The sequence below is a fragment of the Cetorhinus maximus genome, chromosome 23, assembly GCF_964194155.1.
Source record: "Cetorhinus maximus chromosome 23, sCetMax3.hap1.1, whole genome shotgun sequence".
In the NCBI taxonomy this organism is placed as follows: domain Eukaryota; kingdom Metazoa; phylum Chordata; class Chondrichthyes; order Lamniformes; family Cetorhinidae; genus Cetorhinus; species Cetorhinus maximus.
This window is the reverse complement of record NC_135901.1, coordinates 28,142,911-28,161,791: the sequence shown is the minus strand read 5'-3', so window position 1 is coordinate 28,161,791 and position 18,881 is coordinate 28,142,911. Positions and strand designations below refer to the sequence as shown.

The following is an 18,881-nucleotide window of genomic DNA, read 5'->3' as shown; positions in this document are numbered from 1 at the left end:
CGAAGAGAAACCATTTGGGTCCAGAACATTGTGCACATCCTTTTACTCTGGTTGTCTTTGATCCTCGAGTAATTTTCTGTTTGTTTTGTTCCCCATGTTACATTTCATGAATAAACTTTTATCAGCAAAAATATTTGATTTTTCCAGACTTTTCCTCATAAAATTTATGCACTTTAGGGAAGATGGGTGAATGGGGTTGGCAGGCTCTTTAACAGGAAGTGAGTCCCTCTAAGGTAATTGACAAAGGAGCCAGAGGGGGAGATCAGGTTTTATTTTTCTGCTGACACACAATGTTAGAAAATGGGGTTCAGGGAGTCCATCGTGATTTATTAATTTATCAAAGTTCTTTGAGGAAGTAACAAGAAATGAGGTTAAAGGGAAACCTGTAGATGTGGTTTACTTAGATTTCCAGGAGGCTTTTCACAAGATGCCACAGCAAAGGTTACTACACAAAATAAGAACTGGTGGTGGACGGGGTAACATATTAGCACAGATAGAGGATTGATTAACTAACAGGAAACAGAGAGTAGGCATAAATAGGCCATTTTTGGGTTGGTAAGATGTGACAAGTGGAGTACCACTGGAGATCAGTGCTGGGCCCTCAACTTTTAACAATCTATATCAATGACTTGGATGATGGGACTGAATGTATGGCGATTAAATTTGCTGATCACACAAATATGTAGGAAAATAAATTATGAAGAGGACTTAAGGAGTTTGCAAAGTGATATCGATATGTTAAGTGACTGAGCAAAAATTTGGCAGATTGGGTATAATGTGGGAAAATGTGAACTTGTCCATTTTGGCAGGAAGAATAAAAAAAACAGCATATTATTAAAATGGAGAGAGATTACAGAACTCTGAGGTACAGAGGGATCTGGGTGTCCTGGTACATGAACCACAAAAAGTTAGTCTGCAGGTCCAACAAGTGATTTGGAAGGCAAATGGCATTTTCATGTTTATTGCAAGGGGGATGGAAAATGAAAATAGGGATGTTTTCCTGCAGCTGTACAGGGACTTGGTGAGACCACATTTTGAGCATTGTGCACAATTTTCGTCTCCTTATTTAAGAAATGACAGAATTGCACTAGAAGCAGTTCAGAGAAGGTTCACTTGCCTGATTCCTGGAATGAGGGGGTTATCTTCTGAGGAAAGGTTGGACAGGTTAGGCCTGTCTTCGTAGAATATAGGAGCAGGAGAAGGGCATTCAGCCCTGCAAGCCTGCTCCGCCATTCAATATGATCATGCCTGATCCCCGATCTCAATGCCGTACTCCTGTGCTTTCCCCATACCCCTTGACACCCTTAAGAGTCCAGAAATCTATGTATTTCCTTCTTCAATATAGTCAGTGACTTGGCCTCCACAGACTGTGAGCTATAACTTGTATCTAAACAGGGTGTCCTGGAACACCTGGTGCTCTGACCCCTTCCTGACCTTAACACCAGTTTTTTTTCCTGAAAGCTACATTACAGTATCTGGAACTTAAAGAGACAGGCAATTGTTAAGCTTACATACAGTACAATTTGGTAATATAAGCCTTATTAATTACACAAATGTGTCATCGGGGTGAAGTTTAACAGTTAACACTGATGAAGAGGCTGACTCCAGTTATTTTGCAGGGAATCCCCACTCTTTTTAGTGACTTCAATGTGTTGACATCACCAAACCAAGACAAGTAGAACTTTCATACTCCTTAACCTTGTGTCGATCCTCAGTACGAGGTGAATATGGGTAACATTTTCACCAATCTAATCCACATGCTGATGAGGTGCAGCCACTGTCTAACACAGCACAGCTGAATGAGTCTGTGAGTAACATACTCATCACTGGACCAAATCTCCTTGTGACTAGTACAATTCCTTCAGAGTGATCATCATCATCACCTTCAGCCTCAGAATTCTCTGTGTCATGTGTCACTTCGAAGACCCTGATTTTCCACTTTGGGCAGTTCATCACATAATGATATTTTGAGTCAGACCTGAAACACCTGTTAATTGTTCCTTGGTCATTCCTGGGGTTCATTCACCTATTAGTGCTGTTCCAATCCTGTCTTTTGTTGTGATTTCTAGATCTGCTAAAGATGCTTTCACCCTCATTTGAAACCTGTCAAAGTCCAACTATGCTTCATAGGCATCCAGTAGATCATTTTTCTTGTAAATCTCATCAATGAATCCGAATAGAAGGTCCAAACCTTCATCAGTATCCAACTGATGGGATCCAGCTCACTAAATACTTTGCTTCTGAAATTACTTTTGTTGGGAAGTGACGATGCCAAGAGCAGACTTTGTTTCCTCCTTGGTAGGGACGTAACCCGTGTCCACATCTCCACTTCATTCTTCCACTGGTCGTGTGGCTCAGACTCCGAGAACATCGGCGGGTAATCAGACCCTGACAATTTCCACTTGCTTTCAGCCATTTCTCACAAAAACTACTCAGGTTGTAAGTTTCTGTCTGAAATTTTATTTTCCTTTAGTTTCCAACCTTCATCATTAGACATGCATTCTCCATTACCATGTTATAATCCTAACAGCCTGATGGTGAAGGAAGAAACCGGAGCCAGTCTTGGTATAGATTTATTCACTGAGTGAAACATTACGGGTATATACCTCCTGAATCAACTCCACTCTATGTCAGTAAGGGTCTCTTGAGATGTGCTCAAGTAACTGTCCAATCCATGATGTCCACCTGTGTATACTTAACCTCAATTGACAGCCACAGTCAGAGCATCTAAACGGTCTCTAATCAGTGTGACTGTCATGGTGTGTTAGCAGCTCAGATGAACAAGTGAATCTCTTCCCACATTCAGAGCTTGTGAACAGCATCTCCCTCGTGTGAGCTCGCTGATGTCTCAGCAGGGTGGATGGATCACTGAATCCCTTCCCACACTCAGAGCAGGTGAATGGCTTCTCCCCAGTGTGAACTCGTTGGTGTACCAGCAGATGGGATGACCAAGTGAATCCCTTCCCACACTCAGAGCAGGTGAACGGCCTCTCCCCGGTGTGAATTCGCTGGTGTTTCTGCAGTTCGGATGACCGAGGGAATCCCTTCCCACACACGTAACAGATGAACGGCCTCTCCCCAGTGTGAACCTGCTGGTGTGCCAATAGGTACAATGACCGAGTAAATCCCTTCCCACACTCAGAGCAGGTGAGCGGCCTCTCCCCGGTGCGAACTCGCTTGTGCCTCAGCAGGGGGGATGAAGCACTGAATCCCTTCCCACACTCCGAGTAGGTGAACGGTCTCTCCCCAGTGTGAACTCGCTGGTGTGTCTGCAGGTGAGGTGACTGGGTGAATCACTTCCCACACTCAGAGCAGGTGAATGGCCTCTCCCCAGTGTGACCACGTCGATGAGTTTCCAACACAGACGGGGTTTTGAATCCCTTCCCACAGTCCCCACATCTCCATGGTTTCTCCATGGTGCGCGTGTCCTTGTGTCTCTCCAGGTTCTACGATTAGTTGAAGCTTCGTCCTCACACAGAACACGTGTATGGTCTCTCCCCACTGTGAATGGTGCGATGTTTTTCTCAAGCTGAGAAACTGGTTAAAGCTCTTTCCACAGTCAGTGCACTGGAACACTCTCACTCGGGTATATGTATCTCGGAACTTTTCCAGTTACACTGATGTTTAAAACCTTTTGAAGCAGACAAAACAGACAAACGTTTCTCCTTCTAGATTCAAAGGCTGATCATATTCAGGTCCTGATGAATTGATTGACTGTCAGATCTTCATGTGATGTTTGTTTTGCGATTTCTGTCCGCAAATCCTCCCCTTCTAATATCCTGCTAAAGGAGTTTACAAAAGTCATTATTGTCAGTACAGGATAGAAATTCAGAACAGGCAATTCTATTTTCTATCGAACATTCTTTCCTCTCTCATTCCCCAAAAGCAGTAAATCTCCATCCCAAACACTCTTGCTCCATTCTCACTTTGCTGTATCTAATATACACCCAATAGTACTGTACTGAAAATGTGTATAAGACACAGTGCTCTATTACATGATTGGAGATACATGGTGCAGTGGGGATGAGCTTTATTTCAACAGCCAGTGGTGATGACCTGGAATCCACTGCCTATGAGGGTGGTGGTTCCAGAGATGATCAATAATTTCTAAATGAAATTGAATTGACACTTGAAGGAAATGGGACTGGGACTGACTGGATCACTCTACAGAGAGTCGGTATGGACTTGAGTTGTCAAATGGACTCCTTCTGTGTCATAATGACTCTTATGACTGGAAATATATTAAGTAGCTACAGTACTGTCCTCCAAGACTAAAAGGATAACAAATGAACTTTAGTACAAAACTATAAACAATATATCTAGTGTGTCCCCCATTACGAAAGGATAACAATTTTCATAATGCTATTCTGGTTTATTGTCAAGTAGCTTTATGGGTGTGAGTGTGGATGGTTCTCACTGTGTAATTTAATTACATTTGGAGTTAGGGAGACTGCAAGATTGAAATTATCAAAAGAAGTTAGGTGTAGAAATGTACTTGAAATGCTAATTTGTAAATGTTGATGGGGTCTTAGTATGTAAAGTGTGAAGGGAATTTGCATTTTTAGATAAGTGAAGGGGTTCTTTGAATTTCAAAGGGACTTTAAGATTTTTACAATGAGCCAGATAAGCAAGGCTAAGCAGTGTGTTTATTTTTCCCAAAGGTTACTGGCAATATTGGCAACATGAAAAATGTTTATAGTATCGGAAAGGTGAAGTTCCAAAGACCTATGGAACAATGGAATTTACCTAGTAAAGGAAGAGAAGCATATATAAAAGAGGATGAAAGGATATGTTGGGGGCCATGTGAAATCTAGCAGGAGTGTGTGAAACAGCCTTCAGGAAGTCTCCACCCATTTGTGCATAAGTCTACTGTGTCCAGTGACTAAAGTTGGAGACAAGCTTTTGGAAGTCCACTGTCAAGTGTGTCCTGTGGTAACTTGCTGACTTGTTTTTTAAATTTAAAATCTATTTTGGATTGTTGCTTTAAAGAGTGTAATTTAGAGTCAGGTTAATTAGGAATGTTAGGATTTGTTATAGTATTAAGCAATTGTAGTCTTACATATGTGATTGAAATCTTTTATTCTGTTAATAAATATTCTAATTTCATTTTTAAAATCTCTAAAGGTCTTAGTGGACTCCTTGTTTCTGAATTCAGTGCACACATCTTCTCGTAATAAATAGAAATTGCAAAACTGTTGTGATAGCATGGCCAAGTTTCCCTTGTGGATTTGGTCCACCTGGCACACATCATCTGCCACGTCATAACATCCCTATCACAACATTAGGCATATCTTTGCCCTCTAGTACTGTGTTCTCCAGGGGACAGAATTCTTATGAAATAAAATAAGGGACCCTTCAGACGTGGGGCTGGAGGCATGCATGGGAGCGGGATGCTTGTGACCGTGAGAGCAAGTTGAGGAGGGGGGGCTGTTGCCCAGAGGAGGAAGTCTTAGTCTAAAGCTCATTGTCCAACTTCCGCATTGTGACGTCCACAATGGAACCCTACCTGAATCAACCAATAGGAATCACTCTGCTCCGTGGTGACGTCCTCGGGTTCCAGTCTGCAGGCCCCTACCCATTGTTCCCCCTCCCCCTCCTCGAGCCAAGGTTTCCAGGCCTCCTCTACATTGGAGAGACCAAACGCAAACTGGGCGACCGCTTTGCAGAACACCTGCGGTCTGTCCGCAAGAAAGACCCAAACCTCCCTGTCGCTTGCCATTTTAACATTCCACCCTGCTCTCTTGCCCACATGTCTGTCCTTGGCTTGCTGCATTGTTCCAGTGAAGCCCAACGCAAACTGGAGGAACAGCACCTCATCTTCTGACTAGGCACTTTACAGCCTTCCGGGCTGAATATTGAATTAAACAACTTTAGATCTTAAACTCCCTCCCCCCATCCCCACCCTGTTTCTTCCCCCTCCCTTTTTTTTTCAATAATTTATATAGATTCTTCTTTTCCTGCCTATTTCCATTATTTTTAAATCTACAACTAATACCTTGTCAGTCTTTCCACCCCACCCCCACTAGAGCTGTACCTTGAGTGTCCTGCCATCCATTCTTAATTAGCACTTTTCTTAGATAATATCACCACCTTCAACACCTCTTTGATCCCTTTGTCTGTGGCATCTTTTGATTCTCTGCTCCTATCACTGCTTGCTTGTCCCTCCAACCACCCCCCACCTCAACTACTCTCTCCCCCCGCCCCCCACCTTAAACCAGCTTATATTTCACCCCTCTCCTAACTATACTTCAGTTCTGTTGAAGGGTCATGAGGACTCGAAACGTCAACTCTTTTCTTCTCCACCGATGCTGCCAGACCTGCTGAGTTTTTCTAGGTAATTCTGTTTTTGTTTCCAGGCAACCAGCTGACGGCTCCGGCCAGAACGAGAAGCCGCTCGGAGAACTCGGGAGGGGAAGTTGCGCATGTGCGAGGGAGAGCCCGCCTCTTCCCCTCATACTGAAGGGTTGACCAATGGAAAGATTTGGAGGACCGGAAGGACACGTCCTCCAGCCAATCAGAGCGCGGGCTTTGTGTGAATGAAGGTTGAGCTTCACACAGACTAAAACTTCCACCTGTGTCCAACATCTGTGAGTAAAACACTTTCTTTTCTCCCCCTTTCCATTTCTTTTCTCATTCTGGGGGGAAATTCTTGACTTGCAGGAACTGAAGAGAAAGGAAGTGAATCCAGGGAGGGTGCAGACTCTGGAAAGGTTGGCCCAGGTCTCTCTCTCTCTCTTAAAGACATTGACATGCTTTGCTCCCTCAGCTTGACACATTTATTTGTCTGGCTAAAAGGATGGTCTCTTTCCTAATGTTCACAGTTAAAGGGGTGGTTTCCACAGGAGATGATTGACATTTAAGGGGACAATTTCAGGGTGATGAACTGTCCTGTATTTTCAGGGATTGCTCCTTATTTTGCCTTTTTGCTGTAATTTTAGGACAGACTGTGGGAAACTGATCCCAGGAGTCTCCAGGGTGAGTTTGAGTGATTCGAGTGGAATGGCAAGTGACTGAGTCGGCCAGTGAAGAGACTATGATGTTGTGACTGAACAGGATACGTTGTAAGTTTTAGTTGATTTTAAATCCCACGCCTCACACTAATATTGTCTCAAGACCCCTCCTCCCCACCCCTACCTCCCGTCTCATATTGATACCCGCACAGCCCCAACTTGTTCTCAGAGTCACCAGCATCCCACCTAACTGCACCCCCCCTCCCCCCCACCAATTCCTCCAGCCCCACTGCTGACGTGTCCCTTATTTTATTTTATGAGTTCTGCACCCTGGACAATATATTAATATAGGCTATATATCTGTCTAATGTTGTGATAGGGGCCACTTTAGATATATAATTTATAGTTCTGTAATTAAGTTCATTAACTTTCCTGGTCTTGTGATATAGCACTGTAACAATGTTATATATTTGCTGTCATAGGCACAGAAGGAGTCCATTTGACAAGTCGAGAGCAATCCCATTCAATCAGTCAGTCCCATTCCCCCTCAATATCCCCGTTCGCCTGCATGTTTCGCCTGCAAGTGTCCATCCAATTTCATTTTGAAATTATTGATCATATCTGCATCCACCATCATTGTAGGCAGTGGGTTTCAGGCCATCACCACTCACTGCTGAAAAAAAGTTGCCCCTCACACCCCATGTATCTTGTTTTAAAATTTGTTCATGGGATGTGGGCTTCACTGGCTCGGCCAGCATTTATTGCTCATCCCTAACTGTCCCTGAGCATTTTAAGAGTCAACCACATTACTGTGGGCCTGGAGTCACATGTAGGGCAGACCAGGTAAGGACGACAGATTTCCTTCCCTGAACGACACCAGTGAACCAGATGAGTTTTTGCAACAATCAACAATAGTTTCACCGTCATCATCAGACTGTTAATTCCAGATTTTTATTGTATTCAAATTTCTCCATCTGCTGTGGTGGGATTTGAACCCAGGTCCCCAGAGCATTGACTGGCTCTCTGGAATACTAGTCAGTGACAATACCACTATGCCACTGCCTCCCCAAAGCATATCATAGAGTACTGTATATTACACACATCTCTAATCTTGTAATAAAGCACTGTGTATTGCACTCATTTTTAGTGCTGTACTGTTGGGTGTATATTCAGTACAGCAGAGTGTGAATGGAGGGAGATTGATGAATTCCTTTTACAGAATATTAGAAAAGGAGGATTTCCAGACAGAAATCTCAAACCGAACGTCACATCAAAACTGACAGAGTCACTCATTTCATCAGGACCTGAGTATCATCAGCCTTTGAATCTAGAAGGAGAAACGTTTGTCTGTTCTGTCTGCTTCAAAATATTTTAAACATCAGTGTGACTGGAAAAACTGACTGTGGAAAGAGCTTTAACTAGTTACACAGACTGAAAAAACATTGCACCATTCACAGTGAGGAGAGATATTATACATGGTGTGTGTGTGGACAAGGCTTCAACTGATCGTCGGACCTGGAGAGAACAAGGGCATGCACACCATGGAGAAACCATGGAAATGTGGGGACTGTGGGAAGGGTTTCAGATCCCCCTCTGAACTGGAAGCTCATCGACGCAGTCACACTGGGGAGAGGCCGTTCATCTGCTCGTTGTGTGGGAAGGGATTCACTCATTCATTCAACCTGCTGACACACCAGCGAGTTCACACTGGGGAAAGACCATTCACCTGCTCTCAGTGTGGGAACGGATTCACTCAGTTATCCCACTTGTAGAAATTGAGAGAGGCCATTCACGTGCTCTGACTGTGGGAAGGGATTCACTCAGTCATCCCTGCTGCAGAGACACCAGCGAGTTCACAATGGAGAGAGGCCATTCTGCTGCTCCGTGTGTGGGAAGGGATTCATTGATTCATCCAACCTGCAGCGACACCAGCGAGTTCACACCGGGAAGAAGCCGTTCACCTGCTCTGAGTGTGGGAAGGGATTTACTCAATCAGTGCACCTGCAGACACACCAGCGAGTTCACACTGGGGAGAGGCCGTTCACCTGCTCTGTGTGTGGGAAGGGATTCACTTGTTCATCGGAGATGCTGAGACACCATGGCAGTCACACCAAATAGAGCCCTTTCAGACTGTGGATGTCAATTGTATCAATTGAGGTTAAGTATATATTGATTGGATATTTACTTGAGCACATATAAATAGACACTTAGTCACTTAGTGACATAGTGTGGAGTCAGGAGGTCTATACCTGTAATGTTTCACTCTGAATAAATCGACGTCAAGGTAAAGATTGACTCCACCCTAAGGCTGTCAGGATTATCACATGGTAACAGAGAATCCTTGTCTAATGGTGAAGGTTGGAAACTAAAGGAAAATAAAATTTCAGACAGAGGCTGACAACTCAAGTAGCTTTTGTGAGAAATGGCTAAAATCAAATGGAAATTGTCAGGGTCGGATTACCCGTGGATGAGGCTTCAACTGAGCGTTGAACCTGGAGAGGCTCAAGGACACACTTACCATGGAGAAACCGTGGAAATGTGGGGACTCATGGAAGCGATTCCATTCCTGGTCTTCCCTGGAAACTCATCAATGCATTCACACCGGGGAGAGACCGTTCACCTGCTCTGTATGTGGAAGAGGTTCACTCGTCCAGTTTGCTGGGACACCAGGACAGTGTCCCTAATGAGATATTTTAAATGCTCTGATGGTGGGGCAGCTTTAAAAACTAAATAAGAACATGAGAAATAGCAGGAGTAGGCCATTCGGCCCCTCAAGCCTGACCCGCCATTCAATAAGATGATGGCTGATCTGCCCCAGGCCTCAACTCCTCTTTCGTGCCAGCTCCTCATAGCCCTCAACTCCCCGATATTTCAAAAATGGGCCTCATGGTCCACCAGCAAATTCACACTGAGGAAAGACTGTTCACCTTCCCTGTGCATGGGAAGGGATTCAGCCATTCATCCACCTGCCTGAGACACCAGCGAGTTCCTACCACTACAGGTAGATCTAAAATAAGTACATTTGTCTCTGTTCCATTGAGTCTACAGCACAGGGCCAGGCCAGTCGGCTCAATTGGTCTCTATCAGTATTTATGCTCCAAATGAGCCTCCACCCACCCCTCTTCATCTCCCCCCATCAGCATATCCTTCTATTCCTTTCTCCCTCATGTATGTATCTAGCTTCCCCTTAAATTTATTCAAGCAGCCCAGCCTTTCCCGAGGGTTTAATGCTCTCAGTTCTGGTTTTATTCTTGTGAATCTTTGTTGCCCCTTCTCCAGTGCCTCTATTTCCTTTTTCTAAATGGAGATCACAAATGTTGACAGTACTCCCCAGTGTAGTCTAACCATGGTTTGAAACAAGTTGAACATAACCTCCCTGCTTTTCAATTCTATCCCTCTAGAATGGAACCCTATATCTGGGCCCCACACTTAAGGAAAGATGTGAAGTTCTTAGAGAGGGTGCAGAGGAGATTTACGAGAATGGCACCAGGGATGAGGGACTTCAGTTGGTTGGAGAGACTGGAGCAGCTGAAATTATTCTCTTTAGATCAAGAGTCATTGGGACAGAGAAGGAGGCCATTCAGCCCATTGAGTCCATGCCAGCTCTCTGTGGAGCAAACCAGTCCCACTTTCCCGTGCTATCCCCACATCCCTGAAAGTTTATTTACCTCAAGTCTCCACCCAATTTCCTTTTGAAATCGTTCATCGTCTCCGCTTGCACCACCCACACAGGCAACGAGTTCCAGCTCATTACCACTCGCTGCATAAAACAGTTCCTCCTCATACCCCCCTGCACCTCTTACACAAAATCTTAAATCTGTGAGCCCCCTCGTCTTTGTACCATCAGCTGATGGGTACAGCTTTTCTTTGTCCACTTTATCTAAACCTGTCATAATCTTGTACCCCTCTATCAAATCTCCCCTCAACCTCCTGTGCTCGAAGGAGAAAAACCCCAGCCTGACATCCACAATAAAGAGCAAATAAAATGTTAATGCTTAAAATCGAATGGGAATGTTTAATTTCTGTTTGAAGATATGAGGAAAATATTGTACTGGACAGTAAAGGAATTGGAATAACTCACCCTGGGTGTAGTTCAGTGGAATGTAACAATTTGGTTTCCACCTACATTCTAGTGAAAGGCAAGAAAGTGGAGATCGAATGAATAAGTTCACAGCTGTATCTTGGCGAAATTTGTATCCTTTGCCCCTGAACTTTTTTTTAAAGAAAACCACACTCGGATCTTCATTCTCTGGTTGTTTTATTGATCTGAAAGGGATAAAAAGGGCCAAACTTCAGCAGAAATCTGGCAGAGCTGAGAACAGATGACTTGCTATGTGGGAACAGGGAGATGAACAGCTCCCAGAGGACAGAGAAAACAAGAGTGCCTTGAATTCTAGACGACACCTGGGTGTCAAGGCCACCATGTTTTCACTGCTTGGCATGGGAATGCTGACTCCCTGTACCGGGGACGGAGCATGGGAAGCCATTTGTTTGAGAGTTTGACGTGGCTTGGGCAGGTACAGATGGTTCAATTACAGGCTTTGTAATTGGTCCATTCAAATGTTAGCTCTGCAATGATTGGGGTAAATCAGTCTCCATCGACTTTGTGATGTAAAAAAGTATCAGAAGGGATTCCCCGAGCACAGAGATTTGTAGAGGTTTTACATATTGCATTAACTGGTGCCATGGCATCTGGGACAGACCAGGGAGCATTTACGTGGAGATGGTGCTTCTACCCAGAGTGTAGTGGTAATGCTGCTGCACTTTGATACTACTACTCAGACATGAGCATGTGTCAGGTCTTATTTATACTGAACAAAATCTAACCACTGTCACCAATAAGGGTTATCACTGTGAATCATTTCAGAGTTTGGAAAAGGGGACAAAGGGTTAATTGTCTCCCTGAACCCCATTTTCTAACATCGCTGTGTCAAAAATAAAATCTCATCTCCCCCTCTGGCTCCTTTGCCAATTACCTTAGAGGGACTCACTTTCTGTTAAAGAGCCTGCCAACCCCTCTCACCCACTTTCCCTAAAGTGCAGAAATGTAATTTTGAAAAGTCCAGCAAAATCAAACAATTTTACTGATAAAGATGAGACAGAATATGGTTAACAGAAACAGAAAATTACTTGAGGATTAAAGATAACCAGAGTAAAAGGATGTGCTCAATGTTCTGGACCCAAATGGTTTCTCTTCGGTTCCTCTGTACCCAGTTCCCGTGACTCCCGCTTTGGACACAGGGGCATTGAACCCCGGGGATCAGGTCACCCCATCCCGTGTCCCGATTGGTTGGAGGTCCATTTCCCAGTCAGTCCTCCAGCATCTTCCTGTCTCTCTGTCAGTGCGATGCCCATGGCAGTTTCCCAACTGGGGCGCAGGCCCCGTTATTCTCAGCTAAATTCAGCCCTCGGCTCCGTCGCCTGGCTGTCATTGACACGAGCAATAGAGAGACAGAAAGGTGCTGGAGGCTCAAATGGAAAGTTGAAACTTGTGGCTCTGAAGCAACACTTCAACATTTGTCAGTCAAATACATGTTATTTACACCAGGGTTTTTAATATTCGATTCAAAGCCTGGATATAAAACGCTTTGGTACGTCCTAAGGCAAAGGCAGAATTCTCTGGATAGTAACTTTAAAAAGAAGTTTATTGCAAGAAAAAGGTTTACTTAACAACTTTAAGACATTGGCCGGGATTTTCCGGCCACGTCGTGGGCAGGACCCTCTGTGGGCAGTGCTCCAGCCAGAAGTCCATTGACTTGCAGCGGGACCGGACGATCCCGGCAATGGGCAGGTGCGGAAATTCCCGGCCACTGACTTTTACAACTTCATGTGGGTGATCAGTCTGTAGAAGCGTAACCCTCTCTGGCTCCTTCTTTGACAGTAATTCTTGTGGAATTCGCCCTCGGGAATCTGGCTCCTTCTCTGACAGTAATTTCCTTGGAACTCGGCCTCGGGAGTCTTCAGTACTTGGCTAGCAAGGAAGACCTTCAGAAACTCTACTTTTATCCCCAAAGTGACCATTACCTCACGTCAGAGTTGGGCCTGTTGTAACATGACAATTGGTCAATTTGGATACTAGATTAATTTAATTGAATCCCCAATTACTTACACCACCTTCTCTGATTATATTAGACAGGAATACAATAGAACTGTTTCATACTATCCCTTTATCTGATTCTATACAATCCCTTATTCATACAGATTCAAATGTTAAGGCTAATCAGAGGTTGAAGGTCTCTCTGGCCAGTACATTTATTTATTTATTGCACATTCTTTATATACACAGCAATTAAGGTTTTACATTTTTACAGCAAATAAAACTCAGCCTTTTACTATAACTACTGATTCATTATTGATTCCTTAATTGTAACTCAATTAAGGCTCTCTACGTATTGCTGACAGGTAGTTAATTAAAACAGTAATTGCTGAAAAAGGGAGATGTCGCAGCTTTTCATCTTGCACTCATCAGGACATTCCCAAGAATATCAAATGTAAAGGGAACAACAATTTATATTTCATGAGAAGAGAGTGCTGATTGTTGGCAATAGATTCTGATTGGTAGAGGTATTGCCATGGAGAATGCACCAGTTAACTGATGACTGACAGTTAACTGCCAAACTTTGCTTAAATTCAAACTAGGCAGGTTCTGATTGGTCAAGGCATTGCCCTGGGGAATGAACCAGAGCATAGCTGTCACCTATTTTGTTCAGTTGGAACAGGTAAATGTCTATATATATTCATTCTGTCTGCAAAGAACAGGGCACTGTGTATTTATGTAAATAGCTTCTAGAACACATAAGTGCAAGTCCTACTGATAATCTTAAATTAGTTGTCAGTGTTTTTCTTAGAACGCTCAGGATTGTTTAGCAAGTATTTCCAATCGTGGAATCACATCTAATGTTGGTCACTGTGGTTTTAGATTTGTAAAATCTCAGTATAACTCAGGTTCATTACTCAACAATTAACTGTTTCATCACTGGGCTTTTAATACAAGATCAATGTATAGTTAATGAAGAAATGTTACAGATGTGAAACAGCTGCAGAAAGTTTTATGTTAGAGTTAAAATGGTTTCCTTGATCTTGTTACTTATAACAGTGAATACAGTATGAAAGTGATGAATTTTTAAACTTAAATTTGGTTACCCATCACTACCTCCAGTTTCCTACATTACAACAGTGACTACACTTCAAAAGTACTTCATTGGCTGTAAAACGCTTTTGGAGGTCCTGTGGTCATGAGAGGTGCTATAGGATACAATTTCTTTCCAATTGTCCACAAATTTGGAAACATTACACTTGGTCCCCACATGAACATCATTAATAACGAATGAGTCTTAATTTTGTGGAATAACCATGTCTTGGGCACCATTTCAAATACTCTGTGAAAATCTAAACACACGATACCCTGAATGATTTGTTTTAAAACACAGCGAGTTGTTCTGATTTGGAATTCGCTGTCTGATAAAGGTGTAAGGATCAGATTTGAATCTATTGGTCAAAAGGGAACTGGACAGATTCTGGAAAGGAAAAGAAAATTGCGATGGGATTAATTGGACAGCTCTTTCAGAGAGCCAGCATAGGCATGATGGACTGAGTAGCCTCCTTCTGTGCTCTATGAGCCTCGGGTGCAGTTAAAGCGAGTGGTAATCACCTGGAACCCACTTCATATAAGGGTGGTTGAAGCAGAGATGTTGGAATGTTTTCAAAAGGAAGTTGGATGGGCTCTTGAGGGAAATAAACCTGCAGGAATACGGGGATGGAACGGGGCAATGGGACTGAGTGCTTTGCTCTGCAGAGAGCCCGCATGGATGTAATGGGCCGAATCACCACATTCGCTACAGTAAAGACTCACTGATCTAAAGAGAGAGTCTCTCCAACTGACTGAAGTCCCTCATCCCTGGGGCCATTATCGTCAATCTCCTCTGCTCCCTCTCGAAGAACATCACATCTTTCCTAAAGTGTGGGCCCAGATATAGGGTTCCATTCTAGAGGGATAGAATTGAAAAGCAGGGAGGTTCTGTTCAACTCATTTTGAACCGTGGTTAGACTACACTGGGAGTACAGTCAACATTTGTGATCTCCATTGAGAAAAAGGAAAGAGAGACAAGAGAGGCAACAAAGATTCACAAGAATAAAACCAGAACTGAGAGCATTTAACCCTCAGGAGAGGCTGGGGCTGCTTTTCTCTAGAAAAGAGAAGACTGAAGGGTGACCTGATGGAGTCTTTTAAGACTATGAAGGGGTTCAATTGTAATTCAATGAAATTCAAACCCTCTGACCCTCCCACTTCACCAGCTGTCAGACTGAACATGGTTCAGGCCTGGATGTGATTAACAGCAGCAATAACAGCAGAATCCAACCCCTGGAATCGCTTGTGAACTCGCTGGTGTCTCAGCAGGTGGGATGTATCACTGAATCCCTGTCCACACTCCGAACAGGTGAATGGCCTCTCCCCAGTGTGACGTCGCTGGTGCTTCTGCAAGTTGGATGGATCACTGAATTCCTTCCCACACACGGAGCAGGTGAATGGCCTCTCCCCGGTGTGAACCCGCTGGTGTTTCAGCAGTTGGGATGATGATCTAAACCTCTTTGTGCAGTGAGAGCAGCTGAATGGTCTCTCCTCAGGGTGGATGTGCTGGTGGTCCCTCAGTTCCCGAAGGCTTTTGAAGCCACCCCCACAGTCAGAACAGTGAAAAGGTCTCTCATTGGCATGAGTGACATGGTGTCCCAACAGGTTGGATAACTGACTAAATCCCTTCCCACACTCAGAGCAGGCGAATGGCTTCTCCTCGGTGTGAACTCGCTGGTGCGTCAGCAGGCTATAGAACTGAGTGAATCCATTACCACATTCGGAGCAGATGAACGGCTTCTCCCCAGTGTGAACTCGCTGGCGTGTCAGCAGGCTAGATAACTTGAGTGAATCCCTTCTCACACTCCAAGCAGGTGAGTGGCCTCTCCCCAGTGTGTACTCGCTGGTGTGTCAGCAGGTTGGATAAAGCACTGCATCCCTTCCCACACATGGAGCAGGTGAACGGCCTCTCCCCGGTGTGAATGCGTCGATGAGTTTCCAGCGCAGACGGGGAAGGGAATCCCTTCCTACAGTCCCCACATTTCCATGGTTTCTCCATGGTGCAGGTGTCTTTGTGGCTCTCTAGGTTTGACAATCAGTTGAAGCCTCGTCTTCACACAGAACACGTGTTCAGTCTCTGCCCACTGTGAATAGTACGATGTATTTTCAGTCTGTGTAACTGGTTAAATCTCTTTCCACAGTCAGTGCACTGGACTCTCACTCGGGGGTGCATTTCTTGATGTTATTTCTATCACAAGGATGTTTTGAAATCTTCTAAAGCAAACAGAACTGGTAAAAATTTCTCCTAGATTCAAAGTCCGCTGATGTTCAAGTCCCGCTGAATCGCGTGACTCTGTCACGTTGTTTGGTATCCATCTGTCAATCCTCTGCTTCTGACATCCTGTAAAAGGAGTTTTCAAAAGTCATCATTGTTAGTACAGGATAGAAATTCAGGACAGACAATTCTAGTTTCTATGGAACATTCTTTCCTCCCTCATTCCCCAAAACCTGTAAATCTCCGTCCCACATGCTTTCCCTCCATTCTCACTCTGCTGTACCTGATACACACCCTCCCAATTCTGCTGAAGGACCAATTCCTGCCGATCGACAGGTCCATGCTCACTGCTTCCTGTCCAGCAGGACCTGAAAATCTTCCTGCGGCTGCTAGCCCAAATAAATCTGTCTAATGTACAGTACGGTATTACTGCATTAAAGATAGTTGGGGGAATGGGAGGAATTTCAATTAGACAGCGAGTGGTCAGGCACTGGGACTCACTGCCTACAAGGGAGATGCAAGCAGAAGCGATCAATTATTTCAAAATGAAATTGGGTGAGTACTTGAAGGAAGTAAACTTGCAGGATAACAGGGATATAGAGGGGGAATAGGACTGACTGGATTACTCTCAGAGAGTCAGCATGGACTCAAGTTGCTGAATACAATCTTTCTCTACTATTATGACTCTGACTGGAAATATATAATGTAGCTACGGTACTATATTATGAAACTAAAAATAATCACAAATTAACTTTATTATCGAACCACGCATTTTCAATAGAAATAGAAAATAAAAATATAAAATGCTGGATAAATCTCAGCAGGTGAAGAGCGTGTGAGAGGCCAGAGGGAGGGGTCCAGGTGGAGGGAGATTATTGGAGACGGGTGATAGGGTTTGTTCAGGGGGGTGAGGGGGAGGACTCCGGGTCAAAGAAGGGAGCACTTAGGCAAAGGAGCAAGAGATCAAAGTCACGGCGAGCTCGAATTCATTAAGGTGAGGGTGTGAGGGGATAAAGCTGAGTCCTTCGCTAAGGATGGATCATTCAGCGTCAGACAGGGAGAAGGTCAGACGGTATTGTGAATTCCAGGCCAGGGGTGAGATTAGAAGAAGAGAAGGGATCAGAGGGAAGTGAAGGGAAGAGAGATCTGGAGGGCGATTGGTACCCATCAGATATTGGAACTAGCAATCCTCAACACCTGAAAAAACGAGAAAAAGTTTTTTTTAAAAAGTGTCAAATGAGTCGAAGGATGAAATGAAACTGCGGGGCATTTTAATCCCTTTCTTCTGCTTGTCTCTGACTTTTTTTAGTTAGTAGCACATCTGCTCCAGGCACATGTATTGTTTCTTTTCTAGTCCCATCTCCATTCCCTTTGGCCCTGGAGGAATAACTTTTCTGTCATTCAACCTCTCCTGTCTTCTATCCTTTTGTCCTTGTTCCATCCACCCCTCGCTCAAAACCGAGGACATCTCTAACTTTTCCCAGTTCGGATGAAAGGTCACACACTGGAAACATTCACTCTGTTTCTCTCTCTCTCTACACACAGACGCTGCCAGACCTGCTGAGTTTTTAATTCCAGCATTTTCTGTTTTGATTTCAGATTTCCAGCATCCGCAAGATTCTGCTTTTCGATGAGCTGTCTTCCCACAGCCCATTTCCACAGGCAGCCCCAAGAGTCACAGCCTCTGGATCTCTCACTGCTGGATTCCCCCAATCAGCCTTTTAGCTCTTCTTTTCCCAGCTGCTCAGACTTCCTTCCTCTCCATCTCCCACTCACAGCTTCACTGTTCAGTGACTGAACTCTTCCCTTTTCTCCTGAAAACCTCAACCTCTCAAACCCTGTGTTTCTCTTCTCTTTCTTTTCAACACAAAGAAAGTGTTTTACTCACAGATGTTGGACACAGGAGGAAGTTTTAGTCTGTGTGAAGCTCAATCTTCATTCACACAAAGCCCGCGCTCTGATTGGCTGGAGGACCAGTGTCCTTCCGGTCCTCTAATTCTTCCCATCGGTCAATCCCTCAGCATGACGGGAAGGGGGAGCTCTCCCTTGCACATGCGCATCTTCCCCTCTCCCGAGTTCTTCGAGCAGCTTGTCGCTCTGGCCAGAGCCATCAGCCGGTTGCCTGGAAACCTTGTCTCGAGGAGGGGGAGGGAGAACAATGGGTGGGGGCGGGGCTCCCGTGTCCGCGTGCTTGGCCTGCAGACTGGAACCCGAGGACGTCACCGCAGAGCAGAGTGATTCCTATTGGCTGATTCAGGCAGGGTTCCATTGTAGACGTCACAATGCGGAAGTTGGACAATGAGCTTCAGACTGAAACTTCCTCCTCTGGGCAACATCTGTGAGGAAATCAATGTTTCCCCCTTTCCATTTCTTTTCTCATTCTGGGGGCAAAATGTTGACTTGCAGGAAATGAAGGGAAAGAAAGTGAATCCATTACTGTATGTGGTAAACATATTTAGTCCAGTCACATAGATATATATGTAATATATATATATGGCGAGCAGACTGCGAGGCTGCATCTGTTGATGAGCATGAATGAGCAGCTTGAGGAGAATTGGGAGGGTGTAGATTAGCAGAGTGAGAATGG

General features: G+C 44.4%; 5 protein-coding genes across 5 annotated transcripts in view; 2 read left to right on the top strand and 3 right to left on the bottom strand.

Moving 5' to 3' along the window:
* LOC144697408 (uncharacterized) overlaps positions 1-9,149 on the top strand; it is a 68,153-nt gene extending 59,004 nt beyond the window's left edge. The window contains 2 exon segments of the mRNA XM_078569385.1: positions 8,641-8,718; positions 8,792-9,149. Coding sequence (XP_078425511.1) covers positions 8,641-8,718; positions 8,792-9,068 — 355 coding nt within the window. The 3' untranslated portion in view covers positions 9,069-9,149.
* The window catches only part of LOC144697450 (uncharacterized), a 190,551-nt gene that overhangs the window by 61,622 nt on the left and 110,048 nt on the right, over positions 1-18,881 (bottom strand). The window lies entirely within an intron of this gene.
* The window catches only part of LOC144697124 (uncharacterized), a 162,906-nt gene that overhangs the window by 84,372 nt on the left and 59,653 nt on the right, over positions 1-18,881 (bottom strand). The window lies entirely within an intron of this gene.
* Positions 1-18,881, top strand: part of LOC144697127 (uncharacterized) — a 215,081-nt gene that overhangs the window by 165,433 nt on the left and 30,767 nt on the right. The window lies entirely within an intron of this gene.
* The window catches only part of LOC144697179 (uncharacterized), a 148,190-nt gene that overhangs the window by 107,437 nt on the left and 21,872 nt on the right, over positions 1-18,881 (bottom strand). The window lies entirely within an intron of this gene.